Raw genomic sequence first — 17658 nt, forward strand, 5'->3', positions numbered from 1 at the left:
GATAGTGTAGGTTACATTAAGTTGTTATTTAGTCCTGATTCTACACTTATGTTACGGCAAGGTCATGTCACGTTACTATACCATTGTTAAAGTTACTTTATGATAGCTTTGTCGATAAAGTCTTTCTGTCATAGGGAAAGGCTTATCATGCATACTCATATTACGCAGGTGACCGTGCAGCTTTTGCTGTGTTGTTAAAGCAGTTTCCCTTAGCGGGGTCAAGTAAGTATTCATTACACATATGTTACTACACGCATGGCACCGTGCTTTTGTTGCCACACCTCTTGGTTACCAAGCAAGTTTCAGGATACTCATTCATGTGCCTACATCATTTCTAGTTTTGCTGCGTATACATAACTACATGCATGGCACAGTTTTTATCTCCCAACACGTCTTGGTTACCTAGCAAGTGTCACTATACTCCTTTGTAGACTTCACAGCATTTCTAGTATTGCTGCGTATTCGTTACCATGGTGTTATTACTATTTTACACTATCTAATGTGCTTTTTGCACGTATGAGTTAGCATGGTTACGCTTGTGTTCCATTGGCATTGTAGGTAACCTAGTAGGGTTACATGCACTTTGCATTTTCTCCTGCTTCGCTGTTGGTATGTTTGTTACTTAGTTTGGTTGCTGCATTGTCATTCATCATACATGTTATAAAAGCATGGTTACCATGGTATCATCCCTCTTGCATCATTACGGCATGCACATTATTCAGTACCTTGACATCTCATACGTTATTATGACATTGTTGTACAGGGTAGTCACTGCACTTTTTGTGCAGGTGATTTCACCGATCTCACAGGAATAACTTTCTCTAGCTTTGTTAGGTGCGCTGGCCAAGCAAGGGTTATCACTACACGTAACCCTGCCTTAGTGTTGTTCCTTTACAATTTCAGCTCCACATATAGTTATCACAAAGGTGTTCTTATAGCTTGGTTACTGTGGTGCCATTAGCATTGGTACCACTTGGCTTACTCTTGCGTTACAACAGGTCTGTTGATTTCAGCATCATTACATCTCATTCATTCACCTTTGTATTTGTTAAAGGGTAGTTACAGTGCATAATTAATTACGCATAACAGTAATTAGCATACTGGAGGTTTCTCTGCATTATGATTATTCATGTCATAGTCCGTCACGTAGAGAGCATACTTCTGTAATGTTCTATTTCTCAGCTTTTGGCTCATTTTATAGAAACTACGATTAAGCACCTGACATTGCGAAACGCATCAGACGTTCCTCCTTTGTATTGTGACTCTTTGTCAAAGCCAAAATAAAGCAAAACATTTTTATGCATATCCAGTGCTGGACATTCTTCCTTTTGCATCTGCATTATGAAACCGGGGCGGGACCGGTGGGTTTGATAGCACAGGTGTGCAACAGTGGTCATCAGTGAGTGAGCGGACAACACAACTTTTTGTTCATTTTATAGAAGATGATACGTTGATTATTGATAGTTGGTCTATGTAGTACCGTGTAGAGGGGAACCTGTCTGTTCAGTGCTCCCGGCAGGATATACAGTGGACATGCATGTGGTGTTAGGGGGTAGCAGTGGTGTCTGGCAAGTTGGATGCAATGGCAGGGGTATCCTCAGTTCTACTTGTAATTTTGTGGGTGGTTTGTGGGCCATGGCCTGTGTACTTGTTTTGGCAGCTGGTGCCCTGGTTCTTCTGTCTCGTGGGATATAACATACTACTTTACTAGGTTTGCTGTTTTTGCCCTCTTAAGGTGTACCACCGATGGTGGCCTGGGCACACATCTAGCCGCAGATTAGGTGAGGTAGGTTTATGTCTCTTGCATCCTTGGATACAGTTTTAGGTAAGTAGTGATTTGTTTATCTCTCATTGTTTGTTAGTTTAGGTAGGCTTACGTTCCATACGTATTGGAAGGCCTTGACCATAAGTTGAAGGTTGGTTACACCTGGAAGGCCTTATATATATATATATATATATATATATATATATACAAAAAAAAAAAAAACAAGGATAGAGCATGTAGGACCCCTAACGATAATGGGAAGGTGGTCACTGGGGATCAAGGGAAGGCAGAGCTACTGAATTGGTTCTTTAGTTCTGTATATACAAAGGAAGAGGGAGGAGCTGACACAAGCAAGGCCATTAGTAATAACACATCATGTAATGTACTGAACTGGCTTAAAGGGGTACTGCACTGGAAAACATTATTTTTTAAATGAAATGGTGCCAGAAAGTTAAACAGATTTGTAAATTACTTCTATTTAAAAATCTTAATTCTTCCAGTACTTATCAGCTGTTATATGCTCCACAGGTTTTTCTTTTCTTTTAGAATTTCCTTTCTGCTTGACCACAGTGCTCTCTGCGGACACCTCTGTCAATTTTAGGAACTGTTCAGAGTAAGAGCACATCCCCATAGAAAACCTATCCTGCTCTGGACAGTTCCTAAAATGGACAGAGGTGTCAGCAGAGAGCACTGTGGTCAGCCAGAAAGGAAATTCAAAAATAAAGAACTTCCTCTGTAGTACACAGCAGCTGATAAGTACTGGAAGGATTAAGATTTTTAAATAGTAGTAATTTACAAATCTATTTAACTTTCTGGCACCAGTTGATTTAAAAAAATGTTTCCCAGCAGAGTACCCCTTTAAAGAGGCACTGTCATTATGAAAAACTTTTTATATTTTGTAGAACTACTGATAAGATTACTTTTTTAAATATACATTTAGGGGTCATCTGTCTTTATGCAAACAGACTACTCTGTATTTTGCAGCATACTGGATACTGGCCGTAAAGTGTGTTGGTATCCAGTATAGGAGACCACTATTACACCACTACAGCCTTAAGCTGTTCCTAAACTACAACTCCCATGATGGGAATTGTAGTTTTGCAACACCTTGGGGTGCAATCTATGTAAAACTCTGTGTTAGAGCTGTTTATTCTCCAGCTGTGTGCCTCCAGCTCTTACAAAACTACTGACAAAGGATGTGTGGGCATGCTGGGAGTTGTAGTTTTGCAACAGCTTAAAGGGGTATTCCAACTTTTTTTTATATATCAACTGGCTCCGGAAAGTTAAACAGATTTGTAAATTACTTCTATTAAAAAATCTTAATCCTTCCAATAGTTATTAGCTTCTGAAGTTTTCTGTCCAACTGCTCAATGATGATGTCACGTCCCGGGAGCTGTGCATGATGGGAGAATATCCCCATAGGAACTGCACAGCTCACGGGACGTGACATCATCATTGAGCAGTTAGACAGAAAACAACAACTCAACTTCAGAAGCTAATAACTATTGGAAGGATTAAGATTTTTTAATAGAAGTAATTTACAAATGTGTTTAACTTTCCGGAGCCAGTTGATATATAAAAAAAGTTTTGGCCTGGAATACCCCTTTAAGGTAACACTGCTCTAACACAGTGCTTTAAAAACACTGCATCTCCACTGCATCTCCAGAAGTGTCAGCTATTTTGATTACTAGGAACAGATAGAAAATGTATGCGTAAAACTACTGTGCAGTGATTTGCAGACTGCCGGGCTGCTCCCAGACTCAGAGCAGATAAGTCATCACAGTGAGGGAGAGAGATGGACACGACCCCTCCACAAGGAAAGAACAAAAAAGAAAGTGAGCTACATATAAATGCTATTTGTTAGGGATATATAGGTCCTAGACACACATGATCAGGATTAGGTACTGACAGGTATGCTTTAATGTAGATATGATCCAAGGTGAATTAAATAAAGTGAATGTAAGCAAAGCTCTGGATGGATTACACCCAAGAATTCTTAGAGAATTCTGTTCTGTAATTTCTGTACCCTTGCTCATAATATTTAGAGATTCTCTGGTGTCTTGTAGTGTGCAGAGGGACTGGGGTAAAGTAAATGTAGTACCAATCTTCAAAAAGGGCTCCAGGTCTTCCCCAGGTAATTATAGACCAGTAAGCTTAACGTCCATTGGGAAAAAAATAGTTTGAAAAGCTCATAAGGGGGTAATAGTATTATATGTAGCCAGCATGGGTTTACTAAGGATAGAAGATATAAAACCAATCTAATTTGCATTTATGAAGATGTGAGCAGAAGCCTTGACAGATGAATGGCTGTGGATATAGTTTTTTGGGGGGATTTTGCAAAAATCATTTGACACTGTCCCTCATGGACATCTGATAAATTAAAGGTCTTTAGTTTTAAAAAATTGATTTTGTAACTGGATTGAAAACTGGCTTTTCAAATAAACAGGTTTCAGAAAGTTAAACAGATTTGTAAATTACTTATATTAAAAAATATTATTCCTTTTTACTACTTAGCTGCTCTATGCTCCTGAAGAAGTTACGTTGTTCTTTTCAGTCTGACCACAGTGCTCTCTGCTGACACCTCTGTCCGTGCCAGGAACTGTCCAGGGCAGGATAAGTTTGCTACAGGGATTTGCTTTTGGACAGTTCCTGACAGTTCCTCTGGACAGTTCCTGACATGGACAAGAGATGTCAGCAGAGAGCACTGTGGTCAGACTAAAAAGAACTATGCAACTTCCTCTGGAACATACAGCAGCTAATAAGTACTGGAAGGATTAAATTGTTTTAATAGAAGTAATTTACAAATCTGTTTCACTTTCTGGCACTAGTTGATTTGAAAAAAAAAAAAGTCCACCAAAGTACCCCTTTAACCCCTTAACGACAATGGACGTAAATGTTCGTCATGGTGCCATGGTACTTAACGCACCATGACGTACATTTATGCTCCAACATGACCGCGAGCACCGGACCGGTTTTCACATCATGCGTGGCAGGTCCCAGCTGCTATCAGCAGCCAGGGACCTGCCGATAGTGGCAGACATCCGCGATCGCACGGATGTCCGCCATTAACCCCTCAGATGCCGTGATCAATATAGATCAATGCATCTGCGGCAGTGCCACAGGGATCTGATCATCCATTATGGTGGACGGCTGTCTCCAGGGTTCTTCTACTCTGGTCTGAGATCGAGCAGACCAGAGCAGAAGATCACTGATAACACTGATCAGTGCAATGCCTTATACATAGCACTGAACAGTATTAGCAATCAAATGATTGCTATAAATAGTCCCCTATGGGGACTATTAAAGTGTAAAAAAAAAAAAAGTAAAAACTTGTAAAAAGTAAAAAAATGGGAAAAATCCCCTCCCCCAATAAAAACGTAAATCATCCGTTTACCCCATTTTACCTCCAAAAGCGTAAAAAAAAATTAATAAACATATTTGGTATCGCTACGTGTGTAAAAGTCTAAACTATCAAAATATATTGTTAATTATGCTGTACGGTGAACGGCATGAATGTAAAAAAATATAAAAAAATTAATATAAAGTAAAACCTAAGCAAAAGTGGTACCGATAAAACTACAGATCACGGCGCCAGGCGCCAAAAATTAGCCCTCATACCACCCCGTATACGGAAAAATTTTAAAGTTATAAGTGGTCAAAATAGGGCAATTTCAAACATACAAATTTTGTTAAAATAGTTTGAGATTTTTTTTAAGCGGTACAATTATAGAAAAGCATATAACATGGGTATCATTTTAATCGTATTAATCCACAGAATAAAAAGAATATGTAATTTTTACCATAAAGTATACTCTGTGAAAACAAAACCTTCCAAAATTTGCTAAATTGCAGTTTTTTTTTCAATTTTCCCACATAAATAATATTTTTTGGGTTGCGCAGTACACTTTATGGTAACATAATTGATATCATTACAAAATAAAATTGGTGACGCAAAAAAAAAGCCCTCATTTGGGTCTGTGGATGGAAATATAAAAGAGTTATGATTTTTAGAAGGCGAGGAGGAAAAAACGAAAATGATCAAATAAAATTATCCTCCCTCCCTCTTAATCCCCTTGTGCTATTATTCTCCCTCCATCTTAATCCCCTTGTGCTATTATTCCCCCTCCATCTTAATCCCCTTGTGCTATTATTCCCCCTCCATCTTAATCCCCTTGTGCCATTATTATCCAATATGGCAAAAGGGATCAGAGGGAGGGGGGAATAATAGCACAAAGGGATTAAGATGGAGGGAGAATAATGGCACAAGGGGATTAAGATGGAGGGGGGGGGGGAATAATCACTCCCCCCCCCCTCCATCATAATCTCTTGTGCCATTATTTCTCCCTCCCTCTGATCCTCTTGCGCCATTGCCATTTCCCCCCCCCCCCTCCATCTTAATCCCCTTGCACCATTCCCCCTTTCTCTGATCCCCTTTTGCCATATCGGATAATAATGGCACAAGGGGATTAAATTGGAGGGGGGGAAATGGCAAAAAGGGGATTAAGATGGGGGAGGAATAATAGCACAAGGGGATTAAGATGGAGGGGGATAATCAACCCCCTCCATATTAATTGACTTGTGTCATTATTCCCCCTTCCTCTGATCCACTTTTGCCATTTTTCCCCCCTCCCTCTGATCCCCTTTTGCCATTTTTCCCCCCCTCCCTCTAAATCCCCTTGTGCCATTATTATCCGATATGGCAAAAGGGGATCAGAGGGAGGGGGGAATAATAGCACAAGGGGATTAAGATGGAGGGGGGGAAATGGCGCAAGAGATTAAGATGGATGGGGAGTAATAAAGCACAAGGCATAAAATTTTAAATCCTTGTGCTTTATTACTCCACATCCCCCTCCGCCATTATCCCTCTCCCCCTCCATCTTAATGCATTGTCCTCCGTCCCATACAACCCCCCTCCATTCCTTACAGTCCCCCTTCTGTCTCATACGTCCCCCCTCCGGCCCGTACAGTTGTTTTTAACTTTTTTCTTTTTGTTTTACCTGGCGTCCTGCGGTCCCGTTGCCTGCTCCTTCACGCAGCGCGTCCCATTCGGCAACGTCAGGGAGAGGTCACACGTCTCCCCGGCAACCATGCAGGTCACTTACAGTAGCCATGGCCGCAGCTAGGGCCGCGCTACTGTACAGTGAGCTGCTGCGGCTATGCGCTGACAAATATTGGCCAATGCATGGCCGTTATTTGTCAGCGCTTCGCGTACCCCAAAGCAACCCCTGGCGTACCCCTAGGGGTACGCATACCCCAGGTTGAGAACCCAGGATGGAATTAACAGGATTGTTTCTATCTTTGCAAATGACACCAAGCTTTGTAGCACAGCACAGTCTATAGAAGATGTGCCTAAAGTTACAAGCTGACTTTGACACACTGAGCGTCAGGGCATCCGCTTGGCAAATGAGGTTTAATGTGGATACATGTAAAGTTATGCATTTGAGTTCAAAAAACCTGCATGCATCATATGTCTTAGGTGGAGATAAACTGTGAGAGTCACTGGTAGAGAAGGATCTGGGTGTACTTGTAGATCATAGAATACAGAATAGCATGCAATGTCAGGCAGCTGCTTCTAAGGCCAGCAGGATATTGTTATGTTTCAAAACAGACATGGACTTGTGGGAAAGAGACATAATACTACCTTTTTATAAACCATTTATATGTCTCCACCTGGAATATGTTGTTCAGTTTTGGGCACTGGTTCATAAAAGGGACGTTATAGAGCTGGATAGAGAGACTAATAATAAAAAGGGACGTTATAGAGCTGGATAGAGAGACTAATAAGGGGCATAAAACATCTTAGCTATGAGGAAAGATTAAAAGAATTACATTTGTTCAGTCTTGAGAAAAGACGTTTAAGGTGTATGATCAACTTATTTAAGTATATAAATGGACCATACAAAAAATATAGGGAAAACTTGTTTGAGGTAAAAATCCCCTCAAAACACAAGGGGCACTCCCTCCGTCTGGAGAAATAAAGGTTTAGTCTTGACTTCCTTTTCATCTCTTTATAGAGGCTGGGTCTAGAGCAAGTGCATCTCCAGAAGGTTTTCTGAGCAAATGTGTGTCCATAAATGTAGTGCTTGGGTAAACCCTTAGCTCACAACCAAACCTGGAACAATCAGCAGAAAACATGAGAATACAGTACAAAGCAGTATAAAAGATATATAAAACATATAAAATGAGGCTTTGACTGAATGACACCCAACCAACAGACCTTGCAGGGACATTGAATTACCAGTGAATGGCACTGTTACAAGAACTATGGGTGCTAGCTGATCCTTGTGATCAAGGAGTTTGGCAGTGGGAGGAAGGCTCTGTGGGCCCATCAGTACCCTTTGCCCTTTTTCAGTAACAATTTATTGCAGCCAAAAGTTTACACTGACAGACAATAATGCAATTACAGGGGAACTCCTTTTCTAGACATCTTATCCCCTTTCCAAAGGAGAGGGGATACAATGTCTGATCACGGTGGTTTGGACGCTGGGACCCTCCGTCATCTTTGTGCAGACACCCAGCTTTCTGCACATTATGTTTAGGAGGCCGTGGCCATGACGTTACACTCCTTGTGATGTCACGCCACGCCCCCTCCATTCATGTCTATGGGAGGGGTTGTGCCTTCTAGTTAATTTAACTGGCGTTGGTATTATAGATGTTCTTAAACAAAAACGTGCATGGCACACAAGACTAGGGTTTCCGATTTGTTAGTCTAGTGTAAGTATTTTTTTTTTTTTTTTTTTTTACCATTCTTTCATTGTTTTATTATTTTTTGCTTTATTTTTACTTCTTGTCTTGGCATGTCCAGGTATAGGGCAGAACAGTAATATGCAGAGTTTATTTAGTCCCAACAACTGTCATTTGACAGTTTACCTGGCAATTATGTGATTGTAGGGTCCAATAATTGCAGTGATACTGTTTTACTTCTTTTGTATTTACGAACCGTTCCTGCTCTCTCCTTTGGCCCTCTCCTGAAGGTGAAATAGATGCTGTATATTGTAATATAAAAATAAAATGTTCCTATGCTATTTCTTATTGCCCCACAGCAGTGGGAATACAAGCATCATTGCCCATCTTAAGATGCAGTTTATGTCATCAGCCTATACTGATGATCAAGAGCAGATTGAAGACATTCTCAGAAAAGGCCTTACATCCTCACTGAGGGATAAGCCCATTCCAGTTTACACATTTGGAAATATCTCATCTGCTGTGCTTGCTGGTAAGTCCCTTGATACATTGGTTTTGTTGCGTAAGTACTTCCCCCAGCACATGTGGGTATGTTTACATGGGGCTGATCTATCTCCACACTCACGATAATATAATAGGAGGTCTGATCACTGCTCAGTTAGACTGGCCCCCACACAAGAAACAATGAATTTATTTATTTTTTTAACAATCGCACAATAACAATGTGTGTATGTGTATTTAGAGCAGGCATTTAAAAAAAACACACACACACACATACATATATTGCTATCCTGCTATGGGCTATGCACAATTGTTAAAAAATGTTTTAGGATTCGCTCTTTAGTTATAATCCATTATGCATGTTCTTGGATAGTTATTGGCCATTTGAGTGATATGAGGGGAGAGGCCTATGAATAGTTAATTGTGTCTTACAGAAAGGGGTGTTCTGGTTGCACCGGTCCAGGCTGATCTGCAGTTCTATGCAGTTATATTTTTATTATAGACTAACGTGTCAAATGTGTACCCCCAATAAACTTGTCTGTAAAAGTTGAAATGCCCTCTTTAAAAGGGCGTTTATGGCCTATATTTGACAAATTAACTTTTTGTGTGGCCAGGGCATAGACATATTCATTATTTTTCTTACATTGCCCATAGCAAACAATCATAGCTCAGCTTTATTTTATAAACTGTACTGAAAAAATGCTAGCTGCTTTGTGATTGGCTGTATGGCAATATGTATTTGGATTTTTCCACTTAACTGTTTGATCATTTTTTCATCATCATACTTTTTTTTTATTTTTTTTTTAAGTATTAGGCTATGTTCACATCAAAAAAGTACAGTTCATCAGCAGAAAGATTCCTTTACCTATACTGCAGCAGGCCCTGTTGTTTTTGATGGACAGAACATAGTATAAACATAGGCACTAATAGACTGTTTGTAACTATACTTTTTTTAATGAAACTCAAAAGTGCAGTAGACCATGCAATGAAAAAAATCATACATTGAAAGAACAGACTGTTAAAGAGTAGTCAATAGTAGGCTACAATCAGTAATTGGACTGGCCATGTGTTGTGTTATACAGTGGGGCAAAAAAGTATTTAGTCAGCCACCAATTGTGTAAGTTCTCCCACTTAAAAAGATGAGAGAGGCCTGTAATTTTCATCATAGGTATACCTCAACTATGATAGACATAATGAGAAAAAAACCATAAAATCACATTGTCTGATTTTTTAAGAATTTATTTGCAAATAAGTATTTAGTCAATAACAAAAGTTCATCTCAATACTTTGTTATATTCCCTTTGATGGCAATGACAGAGGTCAAACATTTTCTGTAAGTCTTCACAAGGTTTTCACACAGTGTTGCAGGTATTTTGGCCCATTCCTCCATGCAGATGTCCTCTAGAGCAGTGATGTTTTTTGAACTGTCGCTGGGCAACACGGACTTTCAACTCGCTCCAAAGGTTTTCTATGGGGTTGAGATCTGGAGACTGGCTAGGCCACTCCAGGACCTTGAAATGCTTCTTATGAAGCCACTCCTTCGTTGCCCGGGCAGTGGGATCATTGTCATGCTGAAAGACCCAGCCACGTTTCACCTTCAATGCTCTTGCTGATGGAAGGAGGTTTTCACTTAAAATCTCATCATACATGGCCCCATTCATTCTTTCATTTACACAGATCGGTCCTCCTGGTCCCTTTTGAAGAAAAACAGCCCCAAAGCATGATATTTCCACCCCATGCTTCACAGTAGGTATGGTGTTCTTTGGATGCAACTCAGCATTCTTTCTCCTCCATTGTTACTCTCCTTCTTTGTTACTTTGGTCCCAGATCTCTGCAGGTCATTCACTAGGTCAGCCGTGTGGTTCTGAGATTTTTGCTCACTGTTCTTGTGATCATTTTGACACCACGAGGTGAGATCTTGAGTGGAGCCCCAGATCGAGGGAGATTATCAGTGGTCTTGTATGTCTTCCATTTTCCAATAATTGCTCCCACAGTTGATTTATTCACACCAAGTTGCTTGCCTATTGCAGATTCAGTCTTCCCAGCCTGGTGTAGGTCTACAATTATGTTGCTGGTGTCCTTCGACAGCTCATTGGCCATAGTGGAGTTTGGAGTGTGACTGTTTGAGGATGTGGACAGGTGTCTTTTATTCCGATAAGTTCAAACAGGTGCCATTAATACAGTGGAGGACAGAGTAGACTCTTAAAGAAGAAGTTACAGGTCTGTGAGAGCCAGAAATCTTGCTTGTTTGTAGATTACCAAATACTTATTTTCCCACATAATTTGCAAATAAATTCTTTAAAAATCAGGCAATGTGATTTTATGGATTTTTTTTCTCATTTTTTCTCTCATAGTTGAGGTATACCTATGATGAAAATTACAGGCCTCTCTCATCTTTTTAAGTGGTAGAACTTGCACAATTGGTGGCTGACTAAATGCTTTTTTGCCCCACTGTTGTCAGCATTCCTTTGTGCCAGTATCCTGAAGTATAACACAGACAATTACATTACTGGTGAAGATCACAGCAGTGGGACACCTAGTTATCAGACACTGATCATGTATTGAAAATTTGTATATCTTGTCATATGATTTTCAAAGTTTCAGATGCCATTCCTTTGCTTTAAAATTGCACATAACGTTGGTAGATCATTCCGTACCTACTTATTATCGTTATATAGCATTAAAAATAAATGTTTTCATCTATCTAACAGCTTGTAATAACAGGCTTAAAATGTCCAGAGCTAGCATGGAAGGAGCAGGTGTAGAAAAGGTGTTGAATGCTTGCCAACTCTGTACTGTAATCTGAGCAATGGCAGAGGGGAGTAGGTCCTTTTTACAGATGCCAAGAACGATTGAAGTAAATGAAAAAAAAAAAGCTAAAAAAATTACAGAGATGATTACAGAGCTGCATGCATGTGCAATTTTAAAGGGAGAACAATTACTCTTGTTCTATGAAAAGCAAGCTGTGCACATGATGCCTCAAGTGCAAATCTGAGAATACCTTACCATATATAGAATATCATGTCACCAATAATAAAGAGCAGCTTCTCACATGGGACCCTAAGGTCATACTGTAAATCATTGTGTACGTTTGTATTCTTAACCTAGCACATTGTATGGGGAAGCAATAAAACCAATTTACTCTATACCACAAAACAACTCAAAACAAAAGTAATGCATAAGAAATATGATGCATCAAATGATATTTTGTAGTTTAGCAAAACACATGCTACTACTATTAACAATTTAAGAGCATCCTGGCTGATAAAGCCTATACATGCAGTACAGGGATTTTGCAAACAGTAATGTCATTGTAATCTTCTCAGTGAAGTTAGTATACAACAGAATACAAACAACATATTATGATATTATAGGAAAAAAGCTATCATGGCCAAACCTTCATGGCCCTATCTGGAAAAGGAATCTCCCACCCCTTGTTAAATCATGAATTTACTGTGGTTGATCACTTTGGAAAGCGGAGTACAGATTCACTATTCACACCCATTTAAACAAAACCTGTCTGGTAAAGTGAAGTAGGCCAAAAGATCTTAAAAAAAGCAAGACATCATGCCGCAATCCAAAGAAATTCAGAAACAGATGAGAAACCTAGTAATTAACATATGTCAGTCTGAAAAAGGGTTACAAAGCCATTTCTAAAGTTTTGGGACTCTTGTGAAGCACAGTGGAAGCCATTATCAACAAGTGGAGAAAAACTTGAACAGTGGTGAACTCTCCCTGTGGCCGGCCTACCAAAATTACCCCAGTAGTGCAGCAAAGACTCGTCCAGAAGGTCAGTGTTCAGGACTTAATTATAAGCTGGGCAAAAAGGACATCCATGGCAGAGTTCCAAGGTGAAAACCACTGCTGACCAAAAAGAACATGAAGGCTCGTCTCACTTTTGCCCCCAAAAAATCTTAGTTATCCTACATTTTTTGAAAAAATATTTTGTGGACCGATGAGACAAAAGTTTTAACTTTATATGGTGGTACTAATGTGACGGTGTAGGACTGCTTTGCTGCTTCAGGACCTGGATAAGTTGCTGTGATTAATGGAACCATGAATTCAGCTCTCCACCAAAAAATACTAAAAAAGGAGGATAACAAAGTCATAGGATGTGTCAAGAGAGGCATAGAATCTTGTGGCAGGAACATAGTTTTTCCTCTGTATAAATCATTAGTAGGTTCACATATGGAGTATTGTGCCCAATTTTGGGCACCTGTATATAAGAAGGACATGGCAGAACTGGAGAGGGTGCAGAGGAGGGTGACAAGGATAATTGGTGGTATGGTAGGATTACAGGACTAAGACAGGTATCACGCTGCGGATTATTTAGTTTGGAGAAAAGATGTTTTAGGGGCGATTGGCATCATCCTCATGGGGTATGTTTTCCTTCCTCTGGTTCAACACAGTAGGGTTTTAGGTTGAACTCGATAGACTCTTGTCTTTTTTTTCAACCTTACAATCTATTTGAATATGTGATCAAAATGTCACATATATGCAAACATGTAAAGTGGAAGAAAAAAGAACTTTGCACAGCACTGGTCCCTACATTCAAAGTAGAGTCTCAGTCTCAGACATTTAGTCTTATTTTTTGGTTAGGTTTATTAGCACAAAACAACACGTTTCCAGTCCGTAACAGACTCTTTGTTGGGCAAGATGCACTTGCCTGACGAAGAGTCCATTACGGACTGGAAACGCATTGTTTAGTGCTAGTAAACCTAACCAAAAAATAAGACTTAATGTCTGAGACTCTACTTTGAATGAAGGGACCAGTGCTGTGCAAACTTCTTTTTTCTTCCACTTTACAAGTCTATTTCATGGGGAGAGCCAAGCTTCCACCGGTTGAACTACAAAAGCAGGTTTATTTGTGATATTGAAGGCTCTTCAAGATGTTGTGCTGTAAGCACAACACAATTTGGTAAGTGCAAGTCTATGCATTGCATTTTCTGGATGTTTATGAATGTAATACACTAGGGGTGCGTATTTCCATTTTTTTGCCTCCTTTCTGTGATATATGCAGACATGGTACATAGTATATCATACAGCCCTGCATAAGAAAAAATGAAAAAGTTATAGGGGTTGGAATAGGGCAAATTTAAACAAATTCCAACCTAATTTAGTTTAAAAAAAAAGCAGTACATTAATAGAAAAGCATGTATACATGGGCATCATTTTAATTGCAGTGACCTACATAATAAAGAGAACATGTCAGTTTTACCGTAAAGTACACTATGTAAAAAATCCCTCCAAAAGTAAAAAAAAATATGGTTTTCTTTTTCAATTCCCAATCACCCAACCCCCCGCCACAAATACATTTTCTTGGGTTTTGCTGTACATTTCATAGTGGAATTAAAGGTGTTATTGGTCTTATTAAAACAAGCCCTCATATGGCTCTGTGGATAAAAAAAAAATGAAAGTTATTGGCTGTTTCCTTAAGGGGTTAATAGTGAATTATTATTAATATTACACTGAGATTTTATTATTTTCCTTTTTCTAACTTAAATGCAGATCATAAGGGGCTATCCTTCTACTCTATAGGTCTAAAGTCAGGTAAGACAAATAATAATAGGTAATGAATTTAAAATTTTGTTTCGTTTGAGTACACGGTAGTATAGCTTCTATGTGTAGAAGTCTCTTTTGCCATATAATTTGTTCTTTTGCATTACCTTCACTAACTCTTACATTAAGGTGGTCATACAATTGAGGTAAAAGTTTCCAAACCTGCTGTTTTTTTAGTGGGATTAACCAATAACGCTCCCATGGGAGATAAACTTCTGGCAGAGGTGTTTGGCAGCAACCTATTCCTATTTCCTTATTGAATTAAACATATATGATCAGCTGAGCCAACAGTATATCCTTATGGTGAAGTCAGGAGAAATATCTGTTGTAACTGACCCACAGCTATGTGGTAACTGACAATCACACATACTTGAGTTGTTGGCCATCTCATTATAAGACCATGGTTGTTAATATGGAGTTTGGTTTGACTTTTTGCAGCTGTAACAGCCATCACTATTTTGGGAATTATTTCCACAAGATTTTTGAGTATGTTTGTGGGATTTGTGCCCATGAGGCCAAAAAAAAATTTCACTGATGTTGGACAAGAAGTTCTGCCGAACAATCGGCATTCCAAGTCTTCCTATTGTTTAGTAGAGTAAAACGGTTCAGGGCTCTGTGTAGGCCACCAGGTTTCCTCCACACATAACTTACAAAACTTACTCTATGTGATTATGGATCTTATTTTGGACACAAAATGAGGTCCACAGTGATGCTGGGACAGTAAAGAGCCTAATCTAAATACTTATCCCAAACCCAGAAAAATAGCACCATACCATTATCTCCTTTCCATGTACCAGAATGCACAATGCATTCCGGTTGGTAGCATTCTACAGGCATTTGCATATCACCGATTCTGCAAATTAACAGTGATTTGTCAGAGAACAGATTGGCATTGCACATGGTGATTTCATAAATTCTACATTTCCTGTGCGGATGTCAATTCCAATAGAACTCTGTAATAATTGATGTAACAGAGAATAGGTGAGTTTTATATGCAACTGACTCAAGCAGTGACCCCACTCTGTACTCATGGTCTACTGCGTCATTCTGCTGCCGAGCTGTTGTTACACCCAGATGCTTCTACTTTACAATAATATCACTTATACTGTAGTAGACAAGGGTGGATCCAGCAGATTAGAAATTGAACAAGATGATTTCTTGTTAAGGTGGCATCCTATGACAGTACCACATTTAAAGCCAAGGAGCTCCTCAGTACAACTGCTAGAAGTGTTTTGCTATAGAAATTAAATATCTGTGTGCTTAATTTTATGGATCTGATTGATTCTGAAGCATCAGAACTCCATATAATGTTCACCCCGCTGTACCCCAAATGTAATGTTCAGCAGGTTTAGGTGCCCTTTATCTAATGTGTATGGTCAATTTAACCCTATATTACTATTTGTCCTTCAATAACCTTTTGTGCTTATTCATTTTAGTAGACCCTATAGTCAATGCTTATACACTTATTTGATGCTGTCCTGTTGCCACCCCCACAGGAAGTTGCCCACCTCAAGTGTTTTCCTGCAAAAACAGCCAATGCATTGTAAAACAAAACCCAGAATGTGACAGTGTTCGCGACTGTAAAGATGGATCAGATGAGAAAAACTGCAGTGAGTTTGCATTTAAAATTAACACAAATTGTATGTTTAAAAACCACAATCTGTTCACAAGTTACGCCAAATATAAATACTCCCACTTGTGTAGATGTATGCCATAAATTTGCAAATGTCAACCTTTGCTCTCCATTATAAAACATACACCATGTGTTATACATGTTTTCTAAGAATACACTTATATGGTGTGAACATATACTTAATGATCTTAGTACCATGAGATGAATATGTAATTTTGTATTGAAGAGAAGCGCCATTCAACTCACCCTTGTGTACATACTGTATTTCTTGGTCTGTATGAAGACTGTTTTACTGATCTACAAAGTTTTATTAATCAATGAGAACGCTTACACATGATGTTTGGGGGATTCGCTCTTCTGCACGTCTTTGTAGATCAAGGGAGAGGGGAAATGATCCCTTATTTTCTTATAATATATTTCCCCTCTACCTTGTGTCAAGATTCTATATTCTTTTAGATCTATAAAGAAGTATGGGAATGTGCTGTGCAAGTAGCCTTACTCAGTTTACTATTAGTTATTAAGCAGTGCCTGTTTACTTATGCCATCTCCTTATGGCTCCTTCAGATTGTGGTACTCGACCTGCAATTCAAAAAGCCAACAGAATAGTTGGTGGTTCAGATGCTTCAAAAGGAGAGTTTCCATGGCAGGTCAGTCTCAGAGAGAACAATGAACACTTCTGTGGTGCCACCATAATAAGTGCTAAGTGGCTGGTGTCAGCAGCTCACTGCTTTAATGAGTAAGTATAGTTGAAATTTTACTTCTAATTCCACTAATAATTTTATATACTGTTCTATATAATAATTCTACTATACTGTTCAGACTACCAGGACAATACCTGCTATACTCCCTCAGCAAACCAGGTGCAGAGTATTGCTATTCTCCAACCCCAATCATTTGGTCTGGCCTTCTGGCCTGGCTCTGCCAAGGCAATAAAGATGCAAACAGTTACCCAAACAATAATGGCTATCTGAGAGCCTGAAATACTATGGTCTAGCCGAATACATCAACACCGACATAAATGACCATAATAAAATATTCATGAAAAATGCTTTATTGTTTACAAAAAAATAATGACATAAAAACATCTAAAAGACATGGAGATGAGGTACAATAGAAGCACAGGTAGATGGACGATGAGAGGTGGGAATCAACTGGGTTCTATCAAAGATGAAGATATACTGTATGGAACGATATATATATATATATATATATATATATATATATATATATATTTATTGTGGTTCACGCATGGGACAATGCAGGTAAGTAAACAGTACAATTATGGTCATAAGGTGCACACTGGTGAATTGTGACCAGTCGTGCTGTGTAAATACACATGAAGAAATAGACAATGTAGCAAAAGTATTGGCCTCTATGGGAGGGACAATGGCTACTCCCTGGGGCCATAACCTATATCATATAACACAGACAGAGCATAGTGTAGGAATAATATACACAATAAAAGATAACCTGGACATGCACTCCACACACCACCTCTCATCTGACCCCGAACGCG

At 39.1% G+C, this 17658-nt stretch overlaps 1 protein-coding gene across 3 annotated transcripts in view; it reads left to right on the plus strand.

Annotated features, from left to right (window-relative positions):
• TMPRSS9 (transmembrane serine protease 9) overlaps positions 1-17658 on the plus strand; it is a 211012-nt gene that overhangs the window by 129144 nt on the left and 64210 nt on the right. For all 3 annotated transcript variants that reach the window (XM_056569902.1, XM_056569904.1, XM_056569905.1), the window contains 4 exons: positions 8809-8981; positions 14459-14500; positions 16006-16119; positions 16707-16878. In XM_056569902.1, the coding sequence (XP_056425877.1) occupies positions 8809-8981; positions 14459-14500; positions 16006-16119; positions 16707-16878 (501 nt within the window). The remainder of the gene's footprint in view (positions 1-8808; positions 8982-14458; positions 14501-16005; positions 16120-16706; positions 16879-17658) is intronic.

The sequence above is a fragment of the Hyla sarda genome, chromosome 1, assembly GCF_029499605.1.
Source record: "Hyla sarda isolate aHylSar1 chromosome 1, aHylSar1.hap1, whole genome shotgun sequence".
NCBI classification, from domain to species: Eukaryota; Metazoa; Chordata; class Amphibia; order Anura; family Hylidae; genus Hyla; species Hyla sarda.